This window comes from Falco cherrug, chromosome 1 (genome assembly GCF_023634085.1).
Source record: "Falco cherrug isolate bFalChe1 chromosome 1, bFalChe1.pri, whole genome shotgun sequence".
NCBI lineage: Eukaryota > Metazoa > Chordata > Aves > Falconiformes > Falconidae > Falco > Falco cherrug.
In genome coordinates this window covers 40,017,829-40,030,468 of record NC_073697.1, presented here as the reverse complement: position 1 = coordinate 40,030,468, position 12,640 = coordinate 40,017,829, and the positions used below count along the sequence as shown (strand labels likewise).

Here is a 12,640-nt window from a genome sequence, read left to right as displayed (position 1 = left end):
AGAATAAATTATCCTGGGCTGACAGGATGTCATACCTGGTACCCTGGGCTGAGCAAGGTGACAGCCTGAGCGCCGACAGCCTGGCCTAAGAGCACTTAGCTGCTAACACACAGACGGAGAGAGTCAAGTACTTAGTCTTGACCCCTCAAAGCCCTCCCACCCACCAGAAATACAACTGCTAACTGCAGCAGGCGGTTACAGACGTGCTCGCTGAGCACTCCAGGTGCATTTCCCATGGCACCTGGATGTATAATGAGGAGAGAACAGGGCCACTGCCGTCTGGGCCAGAATCAGCACATCTGGACGAGGGGCAGGGGGTCGTCTGAAGCACCAGAGGTGTTGGAAAATCTTTTTATAACAGCTCAAATCCCTGCAGCTCAGCCAGCCCCAGTGCCTTAGTCCCTGCTGCAGCAGCATACACAATGCCTTGGTGAAGTAAGGCAATGCCAGAAGACAGAGAGACCCACCAGGTTCTGCCCTCCAGGGTTGGGAAGCCAAAATAAAGGCACAAATACACCAAGGCACACAACAAAAGGAGGCACTTCTATTCCAGGGGCATGATCAGACTCTGTTCATCTTATTGCAAGAGTAATGATAGTCTGTGGGTGGGAGCAAAGGGCTTTCCAATTTTCTTTGTTGTTGTTGTAATCTAAGCATCAAACGTGTGAGTCAAATCACCAAGGAAAACCAATCAGGGCTGATTCTCCTCCTCCCAGCACAGGTCTCCCTCCTAGGAGCACACAGCCACATGCAATGCAAGTGACCCCGTGTTCAAATGCCCTTATGTTCACAGCCATCCGAGACACCACCTGATTGTCACCCCAGCCTCCCTGCTGGAAACTGTTTGTGTGTCCTGGTGCTTCAAGAGCAAACAGGAGATCACATGTCTTGCCAGAGCTATGGCACCATCAAAGTACAACCAGCCTGGTAATGAACCCCCAAAATTATGGCACATGGCTACCAAAAAGCAGCCAAACAATATTCAGGGGGTTCCTCCCAGCCAGCTGCAGTTTAGTTCTCTAGCTCCAGCTCTCAGATCAAGACATAATGTCTCACTTGGACTAAAGAAGACAGATGTGCCTGCATCCCCAGTATCTCCATCAAGCAGACACAGCTCAGAAAACAACAGTGGCAGCTGAATCTCATCAGCTGTTCAAAGCTCAACATCCACAGTGTCTTCCTCATGATCCTTGATGTCTGTTGAGTCCGCAGTGGCAGGCTGTATCACCCCAAACTGTGACAGCTTTGCTGCCTTCTGCTCCATGCTCTGCTTCCTCCATTTGATCCTCCGGTTCTGGAACCAGACTTTTACCTAGCAGGAAAACGGCACAACAGTTTCACCCAAGGTCTCCAGGAGCCCCTTTCCAATGGGGGCCATTGCCACGTGCTTCCAAGGTAGATGTCCCCAAAAAGCAGAGCTCCTTGAAGAGGGGGACATGCCCTTTCCTGTCTCAGGGCACAGTGCATGCGAGCAGGAGGAGGTGATGCTATGGAGGGCACACTGGTGCTGGGAGAAAGGACCAGGGGAGGGAGGACACGCAGCTGCATAGAGGCAGCCCTGGCTAGGGGGGAGTGGAAGAAGCACCTCCCCAAGCTCTTCGGAGCCACTGAACCCATCCCCAGGACTATGGCTGTTAGAGTGCACGATCAGACACCCACCTGCCCCTGCCCCCAGCACTGTTCATACCCACCCTGTCCCCCCCAGAACCGCCCTTGCTCTGCTTTCCCTTTTCCCCAGCTGAATTTGGATCCCACCACAGAGGGTCACGTGGCTACTCCTTTCCACAATAAATAAGCAGTTTGCAGTAGGAGAAGCAGAAACTTACTGGGAAGAGCAGAAAAAAAAAACTTAGATCCAGTGTCATAGAAGGACACAAAGCATAAACTGTCTCCAGAGGATCATAACAATGTAGATATGTTAGTCCAACCCAGCTTGAACTCTAAAGCAAGCAGGTTTGCGCTCCTGAATGCTTTTTGTTCCACTTCATGGATTAAGAGGATGTTCTTAATCATAAACCATCTACACCTGTCTTGCATTCCTCCAGGCACATGGCTTCAATGTCACCTTGCAGCAGGGAGTACCATGGGTCATTCTGCATCATGTCCTCCTCCCACCACAATTCACAGCAAGGAAATTGCCACAGACCACACCCAGACCCAGGATCTATGCTGCCATCCCCAGCTCCCCTGTTTCTTACCTGAGTCTCTGTGAGATGCAGAGTTGCAGCCAGGTCTACTCGCTCCGTGCCCACCATGTACTGCTGTTTGAGGAACTCTTGCTCCAGCCGCTCCAGCTGCTCTGGTTTGAAGACAGTGCGGACTCTCTTCATCTTGCAGGGCCCCCCAGACCTCCAAGGCACAGCAGGACCCAACGAGTTGGCCCCTACACAGTGAGATAACTCCAGACCTGCAAGAAAGAAGCAGCAGTTGAAGAGGTCTGCGTGCTTGAGGCCATTCCTCCAGCCCCACTGAAGTGCCAAGCTGTAGCTGAAATCCAAACACAGCTGCTCTACAACACACCGCACTAAAAGCAGCTGGGAGAAAGTAGCACCAAAGAGAAAAGCAGAGATATCCCTACCTAGATCATCTCATCTAGGCTTCCTTTCCCCTGAAAGGTTGGATCAGATGATCTTTTGAAGTCCCTTCCGACCTATTCTATGATTTTGCCCACAGGTACAACCTAGGACAGTCCTGGACATGCAGCCAGACCCAAGGAAGTCAGCGCTCAATGAGGTGAGCAGGGTTTGACCTCCATTTTTACAGGATCTTCGTAACAGAATAATAAAGTCCATCACGAACTGCTGAACACAAAAATCCCATCTCTGTCTCAAGAAGCCCCTAATCACAAATGTCTAAAGGTTGGGCAAGTTTACCCTGTGCTGGCCCCTGCTTTTACCCTTCCCTTGGCACCCATGGTCAGCCAGCATCCAGAAGAAGATACTGAAGCTGGCAGGCTGGCCTGCTGAAGCCAAGAGTCACCAGCCCTCATGCAGGTCCTCATCCTGGACCTTAGTCTGGTCTGAGTAGACTGAACAACTCATTAAGTTCCTAAGCATTAGCAGGGCTAACAAATAGATTTGGTCTCAGTCTCCTATCTAGTTGTGGCCTGACGATAACCATAATTACCTAATTAACATACAATACAACACCAGCTCTGTCACAGAACCAGCTGGCGCCAGCCTAGGAGCAGTGCTGTCTCTCCTTTCTAAAGCCCTCCTCCTGCAGGCACAGACTTGTGATTCACATGCATCTCCCATGTACAAAAGGAGCATGTGACTGCTACCCCTGACCATCTCCCAGGAGCCACAGGGCTCGTGCCAGCCAGTTGTCCTGCTGAAGAACCTTCACATGAGCCACACCTCACTGCCAGGAGCACTGCAGGGTGCAGAGACCACAGTCTGAGCAAAGACAGCTGCAGCTGTCAAGGAAAATAAAAAATCCTGCACCCAAGGTGCTGGTTCTGGAGTCACGGCATGCACAGGAACATTAGCATGAACTTTGCAGGTCTGACCGTGGAGCACTGGAGAGGGACAGTCGAGCCCCTCCTGCTCAATGCCAAAAGCTGCTGGACTGGGGACTCTGCTCCTGTTCTGAATCCCAGAAAGGGACAGTGGGACCTGCCTGCACAGGCGAGACCACTGGGTGCCATGAGAACACCTCCAAATACAGTCCTGCAGGTATTGGGAACCAGAGGAGGCCAGCACTGATAACAAAATCTGTCAGATGGTACCACAGCTTCTGTCCTGCCAACACCCAAGCACATGCTTAATTTGAAGACAACCCACACGGGACTTTTCTGGGTGTACATTTGCGGGAACAGGCCATTAATGCTCCCCACCAGCGCTGTTGTGAAATCTCAGCCCCTGGGCAATGCGATCTGGCTTTGAGATCAGCCCCGCTTGAGCAGAGGTTGGAATTCAACAACTCACAGAGGACCCGGGGTCCACCAACAGCAGCCACCAGGCACGCTGGACTGGTGCAATGTATCTTTATCCTGGCAAACCAAATTTCTTTAACTTTTATGGAAATACTGTGCATAATGACACCGATTCACACCTGCTACTTATCTCTCCTTTAATAACTGATTGTTGTCATGTTCTGCAGGCACAAATGGGTGCCTTGACCTACTTAGTTGCATTAATTGGGTGTAAATTCTGTGGGTGTTTAAGGATTTGTAGGCTGGAGACCCAACAGCTTAACAGCTGTAATTGCACTTAAAACTATTTTCATCATCAAAATAATTTCACCTGTCACATTTTTTTTCTATTTTAATACTGGGATAATAGCAAGTGTGATTTCAAACATGAAATCCTTTGTGCAAATAGCTTTGCAAGTAGTTTTAAACTGTATTTTCATACCTGTATACTTGATATAATACATAGATTGACACAAGTATGCAAATGCTGTCTTGTAAAAAAGAAACTCTATTAAATAGTTATAAAAAAAGATCAAGAGTAGCAAATACTTTTGGTATCTGAATAGTGCAGCTATCAGGACCAAATCAAGAGTTCCTCATACAAGCACATAGGTGCTTGGCTGCAGGTTTTTCCTGGGCAACGACGAGATCAGGCTCTGAATGCTAAAGAGATACTTAATTTCAAGAAAAATATTCTGACTAGAGGTACTTCATTAAAACAAATTAGTCGTCTTGCTTATCCAGAGTTACAGTACCCTTTAGTGAAAATACAGGGAGCCTGATGGATTAGCCACTACCATCTGTCACCACCATCTAAATTTTACCCACAGATCAACAGCAAAAACCTTCTTCCTCAGGTGCTTTTCCACTAAAAATATGAACAGTTTTGGGGGGCCAGATGCTACGGAACACCCAGCAGTTTCATTTCTGAGAGTGAAAAGTTGCTGGGAGAGCAAAAATACAGACGGCCAAGGGCAGCTTTGGGAGGGGAAGGAGAGGGGACCCCACACAGCAGCAGAGAGGTGCTGGCACGGTGGGGAAATTACTTTCAGGGATGAGGCTTTGGGAAGCTTTTGGGAAAGCTGGTAGCTGCAGGCACGATGAAAGCGCAGGTATTGTGGTGCTTTTCTGTTACAGAAAAAGAGAAATAAATGCCCGTGTGTGCAAAGACACCCTTGAAATGCAGGTGGGGGGCTCATGCCAGACATGGGGGACTGTCCCCGATCTGAGACCTGCCACTGAAGGCAAGCCTGAAGGATGTAAATCGTGTCATCTGGGTCTCACCTCACCCAGTATTTAAGGCTGGCTGGGGCTAAGTGGCTAATATTAATTATCGATCATTACAGAGGGGGAAAAAAATTAATTGGAAATTTTTCCCTCTCCCTCCTTCATTTCCCACAGCCCCACGTCAACTCTTCACCTTGGGGCTGGTCGAGAGGTTGCAGGAACGAAACGACAGCCAGGGAGCGGAGGAGTCAAAAAACCCAAGGACCTTCTGATGACCCAAAGCCCCTTATTTTGCAGCGCGGCTGAAGCCAGCCCAGCGGCCGGCTGGAAGTGCGTGCCGAGCCCCCCGCCCGCCCGCTCCGCCCGCTCCGCCCGCAGCACCCCCGCTCCCACGCGCCCCCCGTGACACGGGAACACGCCGCTCACCTGCACCGCCCCGGCCAGCCGCGGCACAGCCCCAGCGCCAGCCCCAGCCGCCGGGCAGCGGGCCCGGGCCCGGGGCGGGCCAGCGCGGGGGCGCCGGGGCGGGGGGGCTGCGGCGCGGCGGCTCCCGGGCGAGGAGCGCTTCGATGTGGAAGGGGGTCTTGGGGGGCGCCGGGCCGGGCCGGGGTCGCGGCGGGCTGCGCAGCATGGCCGGGCCGCTGGGTTTGCCGCCGGCCCCGCCGGCTTATATGGAGGGAGCGGTGGGCTGGGATGAGCCGCGCTCCTATGCAAAGTGGCGGCGGGGGGGCTGCCCTCACCCCTCTGGCCTGCAGCGGCATCCCCACGGGCACCCCTCCTTCCCAGCCGACACCTCTCTTTCCTGACACTCCCACAGACATCCCTCCTTTCACACCGATACCCCCATGGACACCCCTCTTTCCTCACTGACACCCCAACATACATCCCTCCTTCCACACCAATACCCCCATGGACACTGCTCCTTCCCCACCAACATCCCCACAGACACCCCACTTCCCATATCAATACCCCCATGGACACCCTTCCTTCCACACCGATACCGATACCCCTCCTTCCACACCAATACCCGCATGGGCACCGCTCCCTCCCCACAGACACAACCCCCTTCCCCACCTGTACCCCCATGAACACCCCTCCCTGCACACTGACACCCCTACAGACACCCCTCCTTCCACGCCAACACCCCACAGACATCTGTCCTTCTCCAAGGACACCCCTCGTTCCCCACTGACCCCCCCATGCCAACACGCCCCATGGACACCCCTCCTTCCCTGCCAATACCCCCATGGACACCCCTCCTTCCCTGCTGACACCTCCACTGACACACACCTGGACGCCTGTTTTCTTGCCCCTGCAGGGCACCTGCACGCCTTCCCCACAGACCCTCACACTAATGCCCACTCCTTCCCCACAGACACCCCCACTGACACCAGTTCCTTCCCCACAGACCCCCGCACTGGCACCCACTCCTTCCTCACTCCTCCCACACCTTCTCCTACTCCACAGACACCCACAACAACACCCACTCCAGACAAACACCCATGTGCCCGCTGTGGACACCTCCTCCCTTCCTCACGCCCACCTACACCTTCCCCCCACAACCTTGCTGACACCCTCACCTTGCCCCACAGACACCCACATGCTCCCCACCCTGCCTGCCCCCCCCCCCCCCCGACAACCAAACCCCCCTGACACCCAACCCATACCAACACCCACACCTTCTCTCCAGGCCTCACAAGTGCACCCGCAGCATCCGTGCCCCAGGACCAGAGGGGAACTTGTCTGTGTGTATCTGCCCAGCTATGCTGGGGGGGTTTTGGACCCCTGGGATGTGGGATACAGAGCTCACACAAGCTATGAGGTGACTATGCTGTGGAAATTTAACTGTTCGTCTGGTTTGGGTGCTGTCCCCACGTGTCACCCCCAGATAGATGCGTGGTCCTATGGAGAGCTGTGCATGGCACAGGTGCCAGCATGCTCGGCAAATGCAGATTCCTGCTCAAATCTCCAGTTTTCACACTGAAAATTCACTCTGGAATATGTAAACACAAATCCCCAGATCAGAGTCTCCAGGTTAATAAACACAGACAAAAAATTCCCCGCGGCTTAATAACCCAGCATTAAACAACTCGGTGTGTGCGGGCTAGCTGTCCGTATCCAGTAAATCCTGCCTTAAATCAGGGATTTGTGCCATTCAAATTTCTTTTCCCTGCCCAAGCTGTAGAAATAGATGTTATAAATGAGCATCTCTATATTTTTGAGCATTTCAAAGCAAATGGAAATTATGGGAATGCATGGGCAGGATTATCCTGCTCACGAGGAAGCACCCTGGTGATGGCTAGAGGAACCTTAGGGAAGAGGATGCCCGCAGGAGACAAAAGAGTCCCTCAAGTTTGCCTTTAAAACACTTTTTTTCCCCTGCCTTTTAGCATCCTGTCTTCCACAGCAGCTTCAAAATAAGTGAATAAATACAGCTGCTGCTTTATTGCTCCTTATCCAAACAGCCAGCCCCAATCCTGCTGCCGTGTAACTATGTGCTTAATTGAAATCACACGTTCAAAGCTGGGCAAGTGCTGAAGCCTCTTCCCCCCTCGCCCCCCCACCTCCCAAAAAAAAAGCTGCCACCAAGAAAAAAAATAGGCAGAGATTCGCAGCTTCTGACTTTGCTTGCACAGAGGTTGTGTGGATTAAAATACAGGTGTCCCTATACAAGTTTTTTATTTGTTTTATTAAAAATCTTTAATATCTTTATTATTTTTCCTTTTTACAAGTTGTGACTGCCACTGTCATTCCCGTAGAAGGAGGTGTTGGAGATGCTCTGGGTTATGGATGGAGTGGTTTGACATTGCAGTTGTTGGGGTGGGCAAGCGGCTGGCAGAGCAGGGGGTTACGGTGCAGTGCTGCTGGATGGACAGACGGATGGACAGACGGGCAACCAGCACAAGCACTGGCTGCCTTTTCCCTTCAGCTTCACTGGCTTGGCCGAATTCACTGCCTAATGACGTGTCCTGTTTCCCATTAGTACTGTGTGCTCAGCTAATGCATGTCAGTTCGAAAGCTGGAAATTTTCACTCTCTGGTAATGACTTGGGAAATATAGCACCCAGCAGCCAGGCCGAGCCGGGGCTCGGGAGCCCCCGCCTCCCCTCACCCACATCAGGCTGAACTACCTCCTCCATCCCCATCTGCCCCCCAGCAAAGGCTCTTGCAGGAGTTGGGCAGGGGAGATGAAAGGATGGACTCTGATCCTCTTCTTTTGTTGTAATTATTATTTGGTGGTGGTGGTGCGGTGTTTTTTTTATTATTTATTTATTTTGGTTTATTCCAGTTTTGTTTTTCAAGAGCGTAGAAAATAAAAGGGGAGGGGGAGTTTCTTAAGGGGATAAAAAAAAAAAATCCCAACAACAAAACAACAACAAAAAAAAAGCCCCCAGCCCTTTGTAAACACCCCCCCTGAGCAAGGGAAGGAGGTGAAAAGCATTTCCTGATAACTCCATTAAAGAATGAGGCTGCATTAACATTCCAAGTACCTCGACAAGAGATGAAAGTGGGGAACTTGAGTTCAGCCTCTCCTTGCTCCAGATGTTATTATGGGCTCCCTGAAAGGTTTTTTTATTTCTTTTTTTGCAAAGAGACAAAGATGTTGCCTACTTCAAACGGGGCTAATTGATGCTAATGACTATCAGATAGAGTGGGGGCCCTTATTCCCCCCTGCAAAGGGGAAAGAGAGAGTGCATTTTACAATCCCTTCATAGAAAACGCCCCACTCTTCAAACCAGGTTGCTGCTTTGGGGATTTTTGTTCTTCTCTGGCTGCTGCTTTCTCTCCTCCTCCGCTCCCCCCTGCCTTCATCTTTTCTGTCCCCCTTCTTCTGGGCACCCCGCAGCTCTCACTTGTTTGCCCATGAGAAATTTCACACCTCGCCTCCGTCGGTGGGGAGAGCCTGGCTCCATTTCCATCCCTCTCCCAGCCGCAAAACCATCCCAGCGGGCAAAAGAAGTGGCGGAAATTTCCCCAAACCCACAGCAAGCACACGTGAAAACGTGAGGGGGATTTTGTGCATCTATAATCCAGGGCGTGAGTCCTCCTGTAAGTGAGAAAACATCTTCTCCACCCAGAGCATCCTTTCAGTCACATCTATTAGAGAGAAGATGGATCCTAGGGCTCATGTTAGGCAGGCGTGTGCTTGTGCTCATTAGGATAACCAGCCCAGCACTGCCAACCTAGTCTGCAATCACGAGTTCATGCCTTTTACTCTTAAAAAAAAAACCCACCCAAACTGGCTTTAAAATGGGATTCCGAACACCAACTTCAGCTTTTAGCCTTGTGTCAGATATTTGCAGCCATTTCTGCTATGATAATCCACAGTAATAATAAATCACAATCAATAATCCAATAATAAAAAGGCAACGAGGAACATCCCAAAATCACGTGGCTCCTGGAGGTGGTGATTTGCCCCTTTCCAAGCCGGATCCCACTGAATCCTATAGTGAGAGGGGAACGGGGATTCATCTTTACTGTGGAAGAGGAGCATGGGGTTTCTCCCCGGAGGGTAACTCGTGCACGTTCATTCCTTCATTGTAAAGTCTAGAAAAGAGAAATCCCTCAGGCTAACAACAACTCCTGTGTGTGCTCTCGGCTCCAGGAGCACCCAGCCCTGCCGGGTGCTGGGGTGTCACCCTGCCTTGGCTTTGCCGCCTTCAGCCAGGTGCTAGGGAGCTGCAGAGAGCTCCAGAACAAGGTTCTGGTGTTGACAGCTCTTGGCAGAGGCCATCCCTCCCTTTTGCAGCAGGATCTGGCGACTGTTCGCTTTGCTGTCTGGATCCTCGGTGCTTTGCAGGCTCCCATTAACAGACCCAAACTGGAGTGAGGACTGGAATGATGGCACGATGCTGTCTGCACTTTGAGGGTGTTATACAGTAATGGGAGCCCAGGTTGTGGGTGACAAGAGCATGGCCAGCCCCATACGTCCCCCTGAGAGAGTCCAAGGCGGGGACAGCCACCGGCTCGGGGGAAACACTTCTGAGATCATGGTGACCTTTCAGCCGGGCGCTCCCTAGTTTCACCCACTACCCAAGCACTGGTGAAAGCCCCGTGCAAGAAGCAGTGAGGGGTGGACACGTGGACTTAGGAACATACGAGTTTTCTCGAAAAAAGTTATCTCAAACGCTGGCCTGCAGAGGAGACCACCCCCATCCTCTCCATCCCTATCACTTTATCACACCTCTTGCTTGACAAAACCCTTGGGGAGACGGTTCAACATGTCCACGCAAGGGCAAACAACCCTGCAAGATGCAAGTTTCTGCTCGGGGGTGCAGGCAGCAGGGGGAGGCAGAGGGCAGCATCCTTCTGTCCCCTGAGCCTCAGACAGCCAATACACACCCCAGCCGCCCTTCAGACACTGGTCCCGGCTGCATTGTCAGGTTAATTTGTGATAATGGCCTGCAAAGCACCTCTGCCCCATCCAGCTCTCATTAGCACTTGATAATATCAAGCATCCTGAGGAACTGCGGCTCTTCCACCTCCTCCCCAGGGCACGGAGCCCTGCATCCAGCCCGGGCAGGGTGTCCCTGGCGATGAGGACTGGACCTGCTTCTCTTATTCCCCCATTGCTCAGTTTATGGGGCAAAGCATCTCTCCCACTACAGCCTCAGGGCTTTCCTATAATTTAGCACCCAGACTACATCTGAATTAAGCCCAGGTTGTGACGAGGGTCATCAGGGCTGGATTCTCCCCCACCTTTTGGTAGGGAGATGTCCCTGATTCAAGCAGGGCTGTTCCTCGGTGTCACATCTGGCCTCATGTCTCAGCCAGATGTGAAATGAGGGAGCAGGACCTGCTGCATCCCATCATTCTTACCCTCCCCGGCTGCTGGGGGTCTGTCCGCCTGCCTGGGGTCCCTCCAAATACAGCAGCTGGGTGAGTCCACCATGGGGCTGACAGCAAAGTCTGGGTGACACCCCCCCGAAAAATAAGCTGATACCCTCCCGCAAGACCTCGGAGGATGCTCCGTGGTCCTCCTGTCAGGCACAGACCTGAACACTGCCTTCACAAAGGTTGCGACTGTGGGTATTAAGAGCATCCCGAAACCACGCGTTTAAAATTAATTGGGAATTATAAACAAACTAAGCATTGAGGCAGCCCTGGTACAGGCGTGAGTGCAGGATCAGCCCGCTGCTCCCTTCAATTATCTTTTTTCTCCCACATTGTTCTCTCCTAATGAGGAGACTAATGACCAAAGGATGGTTCATAAGTGGTTCCCAGACTCTCCTTGCCCAGGGCAAACACCGTCCACAATAGGATCACAAATTGTAGGGAGAAGCCCCGGCTGATCACATCAGAAACGGTGCAGGGATTTATCTCTCTGCCTTAACAATAACAGTATGTTCTTAATCGCCACTCCAAAGGGACAGCTAGCAGGGGATCTGCCCGGCCTCATCATTAAAAGCTGGCAGCATCTTTGCTAGTGCTGCCCCTTTGTTCATCTTTCATTATTCCAATGCTCCGGCCCCGTTAATTCCTCTCCATCTTATTAAATCAATAGAGATGGTATGGGGGAAGGATGGGGAAGAGCAAGGGTCGGATCCGGCTCGGCTCTCAGCAGGAGTGCCGAGCAGGAGCAGGATCAGATCTGGCTCGCATAAGCATGATTCAAGCTGATACCATGCATGTCCAAGGCTTTATTTCTTCAGCTCCTGCAACGGGGGAAACTGAGGCCCAAAAGCATCATAGTTTGAGTCTCAGGAGGAGGTTTTAGCAGAGCTGGGGAACACTTTGTCTGACTGCCAGTCCTGCACCTCCCAACGAGATCCTCTTACTCATCCCATGCCATCAGGGCTTACTTGATTTTATGATTTAATCAACTTTTTAAATAAAATCACACCGTTGCAGAGGGTGTCTGGTGCCAGCGCTTCTGCTACACCCCCAGTGAAAGCCCAGCCCACCCATGCTGGGGTGGCAGTGCCACAGGACTGAGAAATTTTGTGTCACAAACCATTTGCAAAGGGAGAGATGGTGCAATTTTCATAATTTTTTTCTCTTTTCCCTAACAGCTCATTTCACCAAAATGATGCAAACTGGCTTCTGGCAGGCCCTGCCGTGTGCGTGGCTGGGAGCAGGGCCGGGGAGGGATTTCCTCACGGTCTTTCCATTTTTGAGACTGAGATGGGAGGTGAGGAAGGAGCAGGAGAGCCTGGGAGGTGAGCACCAGCAGCTCCTTAAGGGCTGACAGGCCAAGCAGGAAACCCAGACTGGGGCTGATGGTGCTCCCTGACAGAGCCTGAAACACCTTGTGCAGCCCTGCGCAGGATTTACGCATGGCACTGCTTGCTCTCACTCTGACGGTGCTCAGTGCATGGTCCTGGTCCACAGCCCTGTGTTTCTTGCTGCAGAATAAATACCTTTTAAACCCGGGATTTTTAAACCCAGAGATTTTGTCCACTGCAGTGCTCACTGCATATGAGGGGTCTCCTTAATCACCCGGTTTCCCTGCTGCATTTCCAGACACGTCACCGCATTTCACCCTTATTTTCACACA

At 51.8% G+C, this 12,640-nt stretch overlaps 1 protein-coding gene across 1 annotated transcript; it reads right to left on the bottom strand.

Annotated features, from left to right (window-relative positions):
- Nucleotides 1-1,153: 1,153 nt before the first annotated feature.
- On the bottom strand, nt 1,154-2,631 carry LOC102056026 (homeobox protein not2-like). The gene is made up of 2 exons (XM_005435430.2): nt 2,199-2,631; nt 1,154-1,312 (listed from the first exon to the last, which is right to left on the bottom strand). Exons 1-2 carry the CDS (start codon nt 2,328-2,330, stop codon nt 1,154-1,156), a joined length of 291 nt encoding a protein of 96 aa, XP_005435487.2. The 5' UTR covers nt 2,331-2,631.
- Nucleotides 2,632-12,640: the final 10,009 nt, after the last annotated feature.

Excerpts from the sequence above, each read along its gene's own strand:
- LOC102056026 (XM_005435430.2), bottom strand. The coding sequence starts at position 2,330 with ATGAAGAGAGTCCGCACTGTCTTCAAACCAGAGCAGCTGGAGCGGCTG. Across the intron at positions 1,313-2,198 it reads TGCATCTCACAGAGACTCAG|GTAAAAGTCTGGTTCCAGAA; the intron begins GTAAGAAACAGG and ends TTTTCCTGCTAG.